The 11,383-nt window shown below is 53.6% G+C and overlaps 2 protein-coding genes across 3 annotated transcripts; one reads left to right on the top strand and one right to left on the bottom strand.

Moving 5' to 3' along the window:
* The first annotated feature begins 244 nt into the window (after window positions 1–244).
* Window positions 245–2,951, top strand: YRDC (yrdC N6-threonylcarbamoyltransferase domain containing). 2 transcript variants are annotated; one of them, XM_417757.8, is made up of 6 exons: window positions 245–395; window positions 563–758; window positions 894–1,008; window positions 1,267–1,386; window positions 2,106–2,248; window positions 2,607–2,951. In XM_417757.8, the coding sequence occupies exons 1-6, from the start codon at window positions 266–268 to the stop codon at window positions 2,668–2,670; spliced, it is 768 nt and encodes a 255-aa protein (XP_417757.2). In that variant the 5' UTR covers window positions 245–265; the 3' UTR covers window positions 2,671–2,951. The 2 variants fall into 2 exon arrangements, with proteins under 2 accessions (XP_417757.2, XP_015153269.2); XM_015297783.4 differs by having other exon boundaries at window positions 245–758.
* A 135-nt stretch (window positions 2,952–3,086) lies between these two features.
* On the bottom strand, window positions 3,087–6,973 carry MANEAL (mannosidase endo-alpha like). Its single transcript, XM_417758.8, has 4 exons — window positions 6,405–6,973; window positions 5,990–6,099; window positions 5,462–5,538; window positions 3,087–5,012 (listed from the first exon to the last, which is right to left on the bottom strand). The coding sequence occupies exons 1-4, from the start codon at window positions 6,829–6,831 to the stop codon at window positions 4,376–4,378; spliced, it is 1,251 nt and encodes a 416-aa protein (XP_417758.2). The 5' UTR covers window positions 6,832–6,973; the 3' UTR covers window positions 3,087–4,375.
* Between the last annotated feature and the right edge of the window lie 4,410 nt (window positions 6,974–11,383).

Below are 11,383 nucleotides of genomic sequence, written 5' to 3' on the forward strand. Positions count from 1 at the left end.
CAATACACAGTAGCACTTTCTAAGCTTAAAATCAGTTTATTTTCCGACTTTTTGCTCTTTAATATGACGTCACATGGCTTTTTAGTCACCCCGTTCCCCCTGGAGCCCTCACCTTCCTACTAGAGTGGAACGAGCGCTTTAGAAACGCGTGCGCCCGCGCCCCATTACAACAGCAGCCGGAAGTGCAGTGCGGCACCTCCCTCTGGCGGCCGGAAGTGCAGTGCGGAGCCTCCTTCCGGCGGCCGGAAGCGGAAGTGGCTCTCACATGCTGAGGGTGCAGCGAGCGGCGCTGGCGGGGTTGGTTCGGGTCGCGGAGGGGCTGCCGGGCCCGGGGCACGCCCGCAGCTCCTGCTTGCTGCCTCTGCCCGGCAGCGCGGCCCGCCCGGAGCCGCGAGGTGTGGGGAAGGGACGCGGTGGGGGCTGATGAGCGGCGGGAGGCCGGGCCTGGGGGAGATGGGAGGCGGGAGGCCCCCGGGACGGGAGGCTCTGAGCGCGGAGACAGCCGATCAGAGCCCCACGCGGGTTCGGCTGAGGCTTCGGACTGAGCCAGCGGTGTCCGCAGGCTGGAGGGAGGCGGTGGCAGCCGCCGTCGGCGCCCTGCAGGAGGGCGGGCTGGTGGCCGTGCCCACGGACACGGTGTACGGCGTGGCCTGCCTGGCCCAGGACTCACGCGCCGTGCAGAGCATCTACAGCCTGAAGGGGCGGAACGGGACGAAGCCGCTGGCCATCTGCCTCGGGGACGTGGAGCACATCTACAGGTGAGCTTCACCGATGGGTTGTGGCCACATGCAAAGGCAGGGAGCCTCTGTTGTGCTCTCACCAGCTTGCGGGACCCGTGGGGTAGGGCTTTTGCAGCTGGCTGCCTGTCGTGCCTCACCTCTCTTGCTCTGTAGGTACTGCCATGTGAATGTGCCGGATGAGCTGCTGCAGGACTTGCTCCCGGGACCTGTGACCCTGGTCTTAAAGCGATCAGAAGAACTAAATAAAGACTTGAACCCTTTTACTTCGGTAGGTCTTTGTCACAGCACGCATCTCAGTGTTTATTATGGATGATGTGCTGTTGTGATGGTTCTGCTGGAGTAGCTTTAATTCTGATTCGTAGTTAGCACACTTAGCAGTGATTATTCCTCTTATTATTGCTAGTGTGGCAGGTGTTGGTGTATTAATTCTCTGAAGTGTCAGCTTTCAGGCAAGGGCTTCAGGCAAAGCAAGATTAAAAAGGTCTGTGGTTACTGCATGTAAAACATGCTCTCTTCTTCCTTGTAGTTGGTTGGCGTTCGCATTCCAAACCACCCTTTTATTAGGGAGCTGGCACGAGCTTGCCCTGGACCATTAGCTTTAACAAGTGCTAACATCAGCAGTCAGGCGAGCACGCTGACGGTTTCGGTAAGACTGTTTTTGTTACTAAGTGAGATTTTTGTGGTAGGTTGACAGAGCCTCAGGCGCTCGTAATTGGAAGCCAGCGTTAGCAGTGAAACAAGGATTTCTCTGCTGCTGTTTCCTTTCACTTGTTTATATTCATTTCTTTATATGTCAGTCTGTAGTTAAAACAGCCTGCAGATCTGCATTGTGGGGTAGCTGTCTGTGATCTTTACCTTAAAAAGCATGGAAGGTGGGGCTTAAAAGTAGTATTTACGTGCTTATACTTCCTTCTGAAGTGGGTGCCAAATCTGAAGGAGAGGAAATTGCTGTGGGAGGGCTGGATGTGGAATGAGACTACTGCTATCTGTACAGTTCCTTGCAGCTTGAGAACAAGCTCAAGGAGATGTCTTCTTGCTAAGCTGTAGACCCTGGTGGGGATATAGTTGAGCACCGTACAAAAAGGACACTTTTTTTGTACCAAATGTGTTGCTAGTTTTTGTGTATGTGCTCTTAAATAAACAGTGCTGCCATCATGCAGTTTTGAAGCTGAGAAGCATTGTAGCTTTCCTATAGATGTAAGGTAAATCTGTTCTCAGATGTCAATCTGGGATGTGTTTGTGACAGAGAAAAGAGAGTGACAGTAAAGAGGCCGTCTCCCTGACAATAGACTGTTCAACAGGAGTGGTTGGAACGTGGTCACAAACCACCTTCAGGATTGTTAGCCAGATCTCTTATTTCTCCAGGAATTCCAAGACCTTTGGCCTCAGTTGTCCTTAGTTGTTGATGGAGGTCCAATAGGGGATGTCCAGAGCCCTGAATGTCGTTTGGGGTCAACTGTGGTTGACTTATCTGTGTCGGGGAAATTCACCATCATTCGTCCTGGCTGGTGAGCACTCTTTGCTATATATACATAGCCGTAGCTTTTAATTTAAATGAAATGAAACTTTCAAGATATGGTGGGTCCTATTCTACTTGTTTCCTGTTAGTGGTTAAACCTTCAGATTAAAGTCATGTAGCTAAATTACCAGCATACACAGACATCCCGAAGGAGCATTCCAAATGCTGAGCCCAGGAGACTCCTTTCTAGAAGCTTCTACACAAAACATCCTTGTTTCTGCAGTTCATGTTCTCTCTCCTTAATTCAAAATGACTGTGTTTTTTAGCTGCTTGCTCTTTCACAAAAAAAAATGCAATTTAATCCTTGGAAAAACATATTTTCTGACAGTTATGTTTTGCCCTCGCAGTGCACTGACATCTACGGTTGAGATCCTGAGGCAGAAGTATGGCTTGGTCCCAGAATCATCTTAAGACTTCAGACTCTGAGGCTCTGCAGAGCTGGTAAAGCTGGACACTATGTGCCTGTGCATTCAGCAGACCGTGTTAATGGCCTTGTTTAATGAGGTTGATGAGTTGTGTCAGGTCAGTAAACAAAGGTAATGAGAGTAACAGTTGATGGGTGTCTGTTAATTAGTGTTACATCTACTGAGTCCTGAGAAACTATTTATGCTCAACTCTTTATGCTGCTGTACAATTTCCAAATACCTGTCTGTTTTAGTAATGTGATCTAAAATAAAATAATTTGAGTATTAGACTGTTTTCAGAATGGCATGATGTCACTGATCCTCCCTGCCTATAGAACTCGTTCCACGTGTCTGTTTATTGCATCACTTACAACACTCGTGCTTAGTTAGAGCGTGTATGGAGTCATCATGAATAGAACCCTGTTTCACATCCCAAGCTGCTGCTTCTCATTTTATTGATACAACTATAAGCTAATTTATGGCTCATTTAGAAGGGTCCCAGCACGTTTTAAATCGCAAATAGAGGTATAGTGGTAATGCTGAGTCACTGCTTGAATCAGTAATGGAGCACCTGGTGGGAAGGCAGGGCCAACCCAGGGAAGCTCAGGTGCAAGCAGTGCAGCTGAGTGACCAGAATGGGTGGAGCCAGGATGCACCCCTTACAGACCTCATTTAAGGGCTGGCAGTGGAGGTAGGGGGCATTTTGCTGGAGATCCCTGTGTGCCCTGAGGCCTTCTGAAGGTAAGCAGCTTCTTTCCTTTATTTCTGTGCCTACATCTGTTGCATTTGAGCACATCCTCATTTGCTGCAGCCTGTGACCTTGCTGCTGTGCTTTCCATTGTGTTATAAAAAGGAAAGCTGCTGTGAGCTGAACTTCTTTCAAAAAACAAATGGTGTTTTCAGCAGCATTTTTATTGCAAGTGTTTTGTTTTTTTCCCTTGATTCTAAAGGGAATAAAGCAACTTCAGGTCTAAATTTTCAAAACTTGGAGCAGTAAACAACCACTGAAGAGCTTTTAGTATAGATATGGTTGCGTTTCCTTGGTTTCCAGCATGTAGAGTAGTAGGGGTAAATAGCCACTAGCATTTCTGCTGTAATTATCTTTAGTTATTTGGATACAGTGAGCCATAGCAACGACACCTAGCACAGAACTTCTTGGTATAGGAGAGCTTGGATAAACTAGAGGGTATGGAACTGCATGGTTTAGTTTCATCTACAGTAAACAATTTAGAGGAACTTTTATTTCTTTTTTGCAGCCAGCTGGTAAGGAAATGTTTTTGAAGTTGCTAGTGGAGTGAGGGATCTGTGGTGGCAGCAGACCAAGGGCTTAAGGGAAAATGCATGCTGGAACCCAGCTAACTATGTCAAACATCACAGAACGTACACACCGTAAGAAGAAATGGCTCTTTGGCCCTGAAGCCAGCACCCCCATGCATTGCAGAAGAGCTCTGAAAAGGTCATCTCTGCTACATCTGCAGGAAGTTAGACTTAGCTGCTGCTTCGAGATTTCCTACTCCATGTAGTTTTTCCTCCAGCGAGTTCAGAGCTGGGACTCTTGCAGTCCTTGGAGTGCTTGCAGGCTGCTGCAGGCTCAGCAACCTGCCTAGGCTGAAGGTTCTGCAGCTGTTTCCCTGCGTGCTTTTGTTCTGAAGCACTTGTCTCTGCTGCAGCTCTGTCCATAGGATGGCTCTGAGTGAGGCAGATGGCTGCAGTCACATCAACCACTGCTCCTTCTCTTTGCTGAAATGTTCTGCCCACCTGCGGGTCAGCTCCAGGTACATGTTGGGCTGATGAGGAAGGTAGTCCAGGTAAAGGCGTGTCAGGGTCTTCTTGGGAACAGCTTTCTCAATCTGGGTGCCTTCGTGCCATTCGTTGAAGGATGTGATGGAGACGATCTCTGGCCTGACCGTGAGAGCAGCCTGCAGAGCTGTTTCATAGTACTTCCCATTGACTCTGTTCCGGGTGTTGTGGTTGTTCCAGGGGCGGATGCTAGTGTCAATGTAGCCTGGCCCAACACTGGGGATGAACATCAGGTTGTTGGAGTCACAGAAAGTTTTGATGGCTTTCCAGTTCTGGTGGGATGAGCCAAAAGAGAAACCATTGGACGCAAAGTATGTGTACATGCCATCATATCCTGCAGACAGGATATCCTCCTTGTGCCCTTCCTCCACCAGCAGTGCTATGAACACAGCATCGTAGGCGGTGTTGCGGAGAGAATGGGAACCTGATGGTGTGAGAAGGTTGGCCCAGGATTCAGCAGGTGTCAAGTAGGAATCGTAGATATAAAACAGCGGGAGGCTCCTGCCAGTGCTGGTCTTGTACTTATAAAAAGCAGCATGCGATCCGTATCTACAGAGAGAGCAGAAAGCTTTTTCAGAGGCTCGAGTGATGGAGCCCTCAGCAGGTATTGCTGTTACAAGGCAAGTGTGATGTGAGACTCGGTTTGCCACGGGGGCCTTTTTGCTCAGAACCTTTCTCTCCTCCTTTCTGGGAGTGCTTTGGAACTGTGCTGTTTGTTACTTCACTTCCCTTTTGAAGGAAGGAGTGGAGGTGACAGGCTTAGAAACCTGAACGGAAGAAAGCAGCTTTGGGTTCTAGAGGCAAGATACTGATGTGCTGGAGAAAGTGGGATCTGATTACAGCTCCTGCTGCTCAGCACTGCTTTGTTGGCTAGCTGTAGGCAATTCTCACTGTGCACTGCTTTTTGGATACCGTTCTGATGCATTTAATTCAAAGCACACCGTTTTTGCTTAAAGCAGCATTCCACAGCTGGATTTCTGTCTACGTGAGAGACTTACTTGTCCATGATGTATTTGATATTCTCATGCACTGTGTGGTCATCGCGCCCTTTGTATGGCTGGATGTGGAAGGTGACCTTCAAAAGAGGAGGTGGTAGAAGGGGTTATTTTCAGCACAGTCCTATTGCTCCCTCTTCACCCTGACCTCCCAGATGGCCCCAGGGCTGTTGCAAAGGATCTCCTGTCCCCTGCGGGGGGGGGGGGTGGACTGGGAGGGACCCCTGTGTGACACATAGGGAAAGCTGGGCTGCCTGCTCAGATGAGTGGGAGCTTTCACTGCTCTTCACTAAAATTAACGGGAAGTAAACTGAGAATCCTAATTATTAAGGGGAAAACCCAACGACCCTTAGTATTTAGCTGCTGAAAAATTGTTCCCATGAAATAAGGAGAGCTCTTACGTGGAAGTGCTCATTCCCTTTACTACTAACTGAAGCAGAGGAGTGGGACATTTGCCCAGGCATAGCGTCAGCTTTGTGCTGGAGCTGAACAGTGAGTCCAGTGGCCTCCAACAGCAGACAGAAGCATTACCTTTATGGCATACCGTTGTGCAGCGTCCAGTATGAATGGCACGAGGCTGTCTGATGGTTCCCCGTTGTCATCTGCTAGGCCGGGTGGGTACCACGACAGAACCAGCACTCCTGCAGGAACACAGTCGTGGATTGCTCAGATGTTTTGTTTCTAAACTTTTCCTCCTCCCGTGCAACGGCAGCGAGGTAACTATTTCATGGCATTGTAATGCTTTAAGTGCTCTGTGCTGTGGAAGAGCCTCTAAGCGCTGTTCTGTGTTGTCGGCTATGGGATGGCCGCGGGCAGTGGGCCGTGGCAGCGGCTGCTGCGGTGTCACGGGATGCTGAGCCCGCCCGGTGCGGGGCGGGGGGGCCGAACTGCGCACCCCGGGGCGCTGCGGGAACGGGGCCGGGCTGCGGTGCGTGCCGGTGCTTACCGATGGCAGCAGCGCGGAGCTGGCCCATGTGCTCGTCCACCACGGCGGGGTCCCGGGAGCTGTAGGGGCCGAGCGCGGGGTAGAAGCTGGAGCCGATGTCATCGGGCGGGCGGTGGCGGCCCCGGGGGTAACTGGCCGACACCTTGGGATCCCAGTGCGGCACCAAGGCGTGATCCCAGTGCAGGTAGCGGCCCTCGAAGCGCGGGCTGCCGTACCAGGCGTAGTAGAAGGCGTGCAGGTCGTAGGACGGGCCGCTCCCCGCTGCCGGCTCGCGGGCTCCGGGCGGAGCGGGCGGCTCTGCCAGCCCCGGAGCTCCGGCGGGGAGAGCATCAGCGGCGCGGAGCGTGCGCAGCGCCAGCACCGTACCGAAAACGAAGAGCGCGGCCAACAGCAGGGCCAGCCCTCCCCGCCGCCGCCGTCTCCGCATCGCCTGAGCTCCCGCTGCCGGAGGCCCGGCCCGGCCCGGTTCGGAGGAGGCTGCTCAGGCCCGGCTCGGAGGAGGCTGCTCGGCCCGGCGGGGGACCCCTCGCTCCGGCTGCGCGCCGTTCTGGTTCTCGGCTCCCGGCCCCGCTCGGCGGCTGCGTGCTCTTTGGTGCCCCCTGCTGGCTGCGATCGGGACTGCAGCGCCTCCGCCCCGCTCGCCCCCAGCCCCGCTTCGGCCGCCCCCAGCGGGGCTGTGCCGTCGGGATCGCGCGCCGGCGCTGCCCTGCGAGGAGTCGGGAGCTCCTGGAGCACCGCTCGGGGCTGTGGGTGCCCCAGGAACTGCCGTGGCGCTGGGAGCGGTGGTGATGCAGCGCCCCGATCGCAGCCCAGGAGGGGGAAGCGGCTTCCATCTGCGCTCCGTCCCCGCGTGAAACGCTTGAAACGAATGGTTGGTGAAGGATTAAACTTACTCGAGGAAAGGCGAACACACGCCAGCAAACATTGAGACGTGACTATCCGGGCTGCTAAAGGAAATAACATTTTAATTGGGTGAATCTGTAATGCACAAATGTTACAGGCGATAAAACTCCTGCTTAAATGGAAAGCCGGTAATGAGATAAACCTGTCGAGGGAACAAATTACCCGTAAACCACAAATGGGCTTCTGAGGCTCCCCGGCAGGGTTGGGCCTTCCATTATTTTGCTCACTGAAAGCTTCTGGCAGCGATTCCTACCGCCATCCATCCCTGCGTGGGGCTGCGCTCTGTGGGTGAGCGGCAGCTGCAGCAGCAGCACGGCTTTGTCCTTCAGAGCTGGATGTGGGTTTTGGCTGCGTCGGGTGGGGGTGAGGACTCACTGCAGAGCTGGACGTGCGGGATGCTGACGCTCAGCAGTGCAGAGAGGTGCCCAGCTCACACCTCTGCATTGGCTCAGTTGGAACAGAGACACAGCTGTGTTTTCCTAAGGGAGCTGCTGGACGTCCTGGTTGCAGGGAGAGACTGGAAGCCATGGGCTGAGTGTACTTTAACAGCTTAGAGGCTCTAAGGTGAATAAAAGCCTGACCTGCTCCCCCCCATTTAGTTCTCAAATCCCTCTAGGACCCTTTGTGTTGTGATTTGGGAGGCCTGGTTCAGCTCAGGGTTGATGCTCTGTGTTTGTTTGCCAGCTGCCACGTGCCTGGGCTCTGCAGGCACACAGTGAACTCCCATCTGCCTTTTGCCCCTCACGTGCTGCCATCTGTTTGAGATGAGAATTCTTTCTCGTGTAACTTCACACGTGGGTGCAGGGTGTGTGGCTCAGGACATCAGCTGTAATGTGTTCTCAGCCTTCTGCTCTTTCAGAGTTGTTGTTTTCATTTGCTGACGTAGAGAACGTGGGAGTTCGTGCCTTTCCAGGTGCGCTGGAGTGAACTGGAGCAGCAGGAGCTGCAGGACAGGAGGCAGTGGGGCTGTGTGGCTGCTTCTGGGTGGACTGTATAAACCGGCTCTGTTCCCACAAAGTAGCTGCCATCATTTTCTTCCAAATCGCCACCTTCAGGCTATCGCAGAGGTCAGGCTGCTCAGGGATGCTCCAGGGAGGCAGGAAGAGCTTTTTCTTTCTGTGTCTGCTGCCAAGGTCACTGGATAGAAATCTGCAGACCAGAGAATCTGCTGTCACTCTTCTCCACGTGTGAGCTCAATGGCTTTTGAAACGTTGACACTGAATCTCTGAAGCAGCGGATGAAGGAGCTGAAAGTGGGGCAGAACCATCTAGAGACAAAATACTTGGAGGCGATGAGCAGGAGGTGTGGTGTGCCAATCAGGGTGCTCAGATCCCACCACCACTCCCCATGCAGCGCAGTGGTGGCACAGCACAGCCAGAAGCTGTGGGCTCCCAGTGGGTTTCTGTTCCCATATTCCCCAAAACAAACTCACTGGGGCACTTATCACTGCTGTGCTGTGATGATACTTATCCTGGCCAGCCCTCCTGCTGGCTTCACCCGGTGCCATCCATCTGTAGATGGATCTGTGCAGCGTGCCTGCAGCCTTCTGCTCCCTGGAGCTCTGTCTGACCACTAGATAGTGCTCGGCCACCGAGGGAGTGCTGGAGCAGCCCGGCAGCGTGGTCTGTGCTTCAGAGCACTGAGCAGTGGGAGCTGAGTGGGGCACGAGGCAGCAGCTCTGCTTGGTGCACGCTGAGCCCACGCTGCGATGATTTTTCCCGGTGTCTGAGTGCTGTGGTTATGTATCTTTATTGCTCGCGAGCAGCTGTCTCTGTTGCTGCTAATGGACTGTAATACACACAGAGCTGACCCCAGAATGATGGCTTCAGAGAAATTGCTGTCTGCCGAGCTGCTGCTGGAGGAGTCAGGGAGCAGAGGGCTGTGAGGGGCTGTCATCTGCTGGGCGTGTGCGGGAGGGGTCCCCTCCTTCGAGCCTTTCCTCCTGCCTTGTCTTCCCAAATCAGATCCCTACAGGAAATCTGCAGCAGAGGGAAAAGGGAGAGGGATCACTTCCCTTTGCTCTGCTCGCTCAGGACCCTCTCGTCTTCCCTACTAATTCTGCTGCTTTCTGTATTTGCATAGGGAGCTTGGCCCCCCCATCTCATTCCTCACCTCCTCAGCTATTCATTGATCCTTGCCAGCCTCCTCCAGCGCTCATTCATCACTCTCGCACCCGCCGTCCGCTTTCCAAATGTTTCCTATTTTTCTGGTGATGTATTTCCCTGCTCAGACAAGCTAATCTCGTGCCATCAATAACCCGGGTGCAGCTGCGCTCTGACCTCTGCACCGGGGCTGGCATGGAGCAGCAGAGCTGCGGGGACCAACAGAGCTGAGCCACATCCCCTGGGTGCAGGATGTGTGCTGTGTGTGTGCTGGATGCCAGGTGCCTTTGATCCTCCAGGACCAAAAAGCTGGAGGTCTTTGAGGAGCCGTAGAAAAGCCACGAGGCAGAGCAACCTTTAGAGAAACCCTTGCTCTGCTGTCTGCTCTGGGGTGCCCAAAGCCTTGTCCCTCTCTCCTGGCCTCTGTGAGGGCCGAAGGGAAACGTATTGGTGTCAGTCTGTTTGTGGCTCATCCCAAGCTGCTGGCGCTCGGCGTCCCTGCAAGTGACAGCTTTATTTGTGCCGCACACAGCGGGAGGATGAGCTGTGTGTCAGGAGGGTGGGGTGGTTGCTGACCCCTCTCCTTCGCAGGAGATGCAGGCACTATCAATTACTGCTTCCCCCTGGCTTCTGGGTGTCTGCAGGCCATCGCGGCTGTCATGATGATGTACTCAGCACCAGCTAAGACAGCCGGCCCTTGTGAAAGCATTTGGGCACCGTCAGCAGCACGGAGTGAACCCAGGCAGATTTGGGGCTGGGATAGAGGGGGGTGGATGTGAGCAGGAGCTGCTTCTGGCTGGGAATGGCTCAGTTGTTTCCCATGAAATCAGATGATGTGATGTAATTGCAGGAGATGTAGCAGAGCTCAGAGCCCACGGACGGGCGGTGCCGCCTCTGCAGGGCTGTGTGTGAGGTGGAGGTGCTGCGCAGAGCATGCATGCAGCTGGGGCAGTGCAGGGGGCTGCAGTGTCTCAGCACGAGGTTGTGCAGGACAGAACTGCCTTCATACTGAGCCCCAGGCCTTCCCATCACAGGATGGCTCTGCACTGAGCTGAGGCTCCCGAGGAGCAGCCCTTGTTCTGCTCCTGGGCAGCATGAAGGCATTGGTTTTGATGCTTATTTGGTGGTGTTGGTGCACCCCTGAGCAGGGACTTGCTGCTGGGCAGGCTGATTCCCAGCCATGGTGCTGGGAGGTGGGGGGTCGTGGGATGATGGTGATCAGAGCCCTACAGGTGATGAGATGTGTTGTGCAAATGCACTCCTCATGATTAGGGCACACTGATCAGACAAACAGCTCCAGCTGGAGTTGGGGGAGCTGCCTATTTAGATCTTGTAGGTGGGACTGTAAACATTTCCCTGAGCCAATTCGCAGGAGCTGTGCGGAGTCAGGGTGACTCTTGTGTTTGCAACCCTTGTTGAAATCACACTGGCGTGAGCACTCGGAGCAGGAAGCACTCAGCTTGCATTTTAATCAGCACTTGACCTCCAAAGAAAAACGCATCTTCGGAACTTTGTTAGCAGAGCAGCTTCAGACCCGTCCAGCAGTGACCCCCGGAGCCGCACTGAGCTCCGGCTGTGCTGATGGCAGAGGTGGGGGGGTGAGGTACCACTGCAGCATGGGGGTCCTGAGGAGAAAGGCTTCACTTTGCAGCTCTGCAAAGCCCCGATTCCACCCAAGGCAGAGCAGCCGCAGAGCATGCTGTGCTACGTTAATATGGGGGTCTCACAAGGGGTCTTTAGGGGTCGTGGGGTCCCAAAGGGGACCTGCTGTCACATAGACCAGGTCCCTTATTTGCTCAAGAAATCATTTACAAATAACTAGGCTGTTGATAAGTTTCTAATAGGCACTTTGCCCTTATTATGGTGCTTATGTTATCACCGTGGCAGGGCAGAGTGCACCTCCTCCTGGCTCGTGGGCTGTTGAGATTGCTTTTAGGCTCCCTGTGTCCTCCTCACCTAACCTAGGAGGAGCCT

This window comes from Gallus gallus, chromosome 23 (genome assembly GCF_016699485.2).
Source record: "Gallus gallus isolate bGalGal1 chromosome 23, bGalGal1.mat.broiler.GRCg7b, whole genome shotgun sequence".
In the NCBI taxonomy this organism is placed as follows: Eukaryota; Metazoa; Chordata; class Aves; order Galliformes; family Phasianidae; genus Gallus; species Gallus gallus.

Bases quoted from the DNA above. Each gene is read 5' to 3' on its own strand.
- MANEAL (XM_417758.8), bottom strand. From the start codon at position 6,831: ATGCGGAGACGGCGGCGGCGGGGAGGGCTGGCCCTGCTGTTGGCCGCG. The intron at 6,100-6,404 runs GTAAGCACCGGC...GTGTTCCTGCAG, and splicing joins GCTCCGCGCTGCTGCCATCG to GAGTGCTGGTTCTGTCGTGG. The intron at 5,013-5,461 runs GTAAGTCTCTCA...CTCTCTCTGTAG, and splicing joins ATCAAATACATCATGGACAA to ATACGGATCGCATGCTGCTT.
- YRDC (XM_015297783.4), top strand. From the start codon at position 424: ATGAGCGGCGGGAGGCCGGGCCTGGGGGAGATGGGAGGCGGGAGGCCC. The intron at 759-893 runs GTGAGCTTCACC...CTTGCTCTGTAG, and splicing joins GACGTGGAGCACATCTACAG to GTACTGCCATGTGAATGTGC. The intron at 2,249-2,606 runs GTGAGCACTCTT...TTGCCCTCGCAG, and splicing joins ACCATCATTCGTCCTGGCTG to TGCACTGACATCTACGGTTG.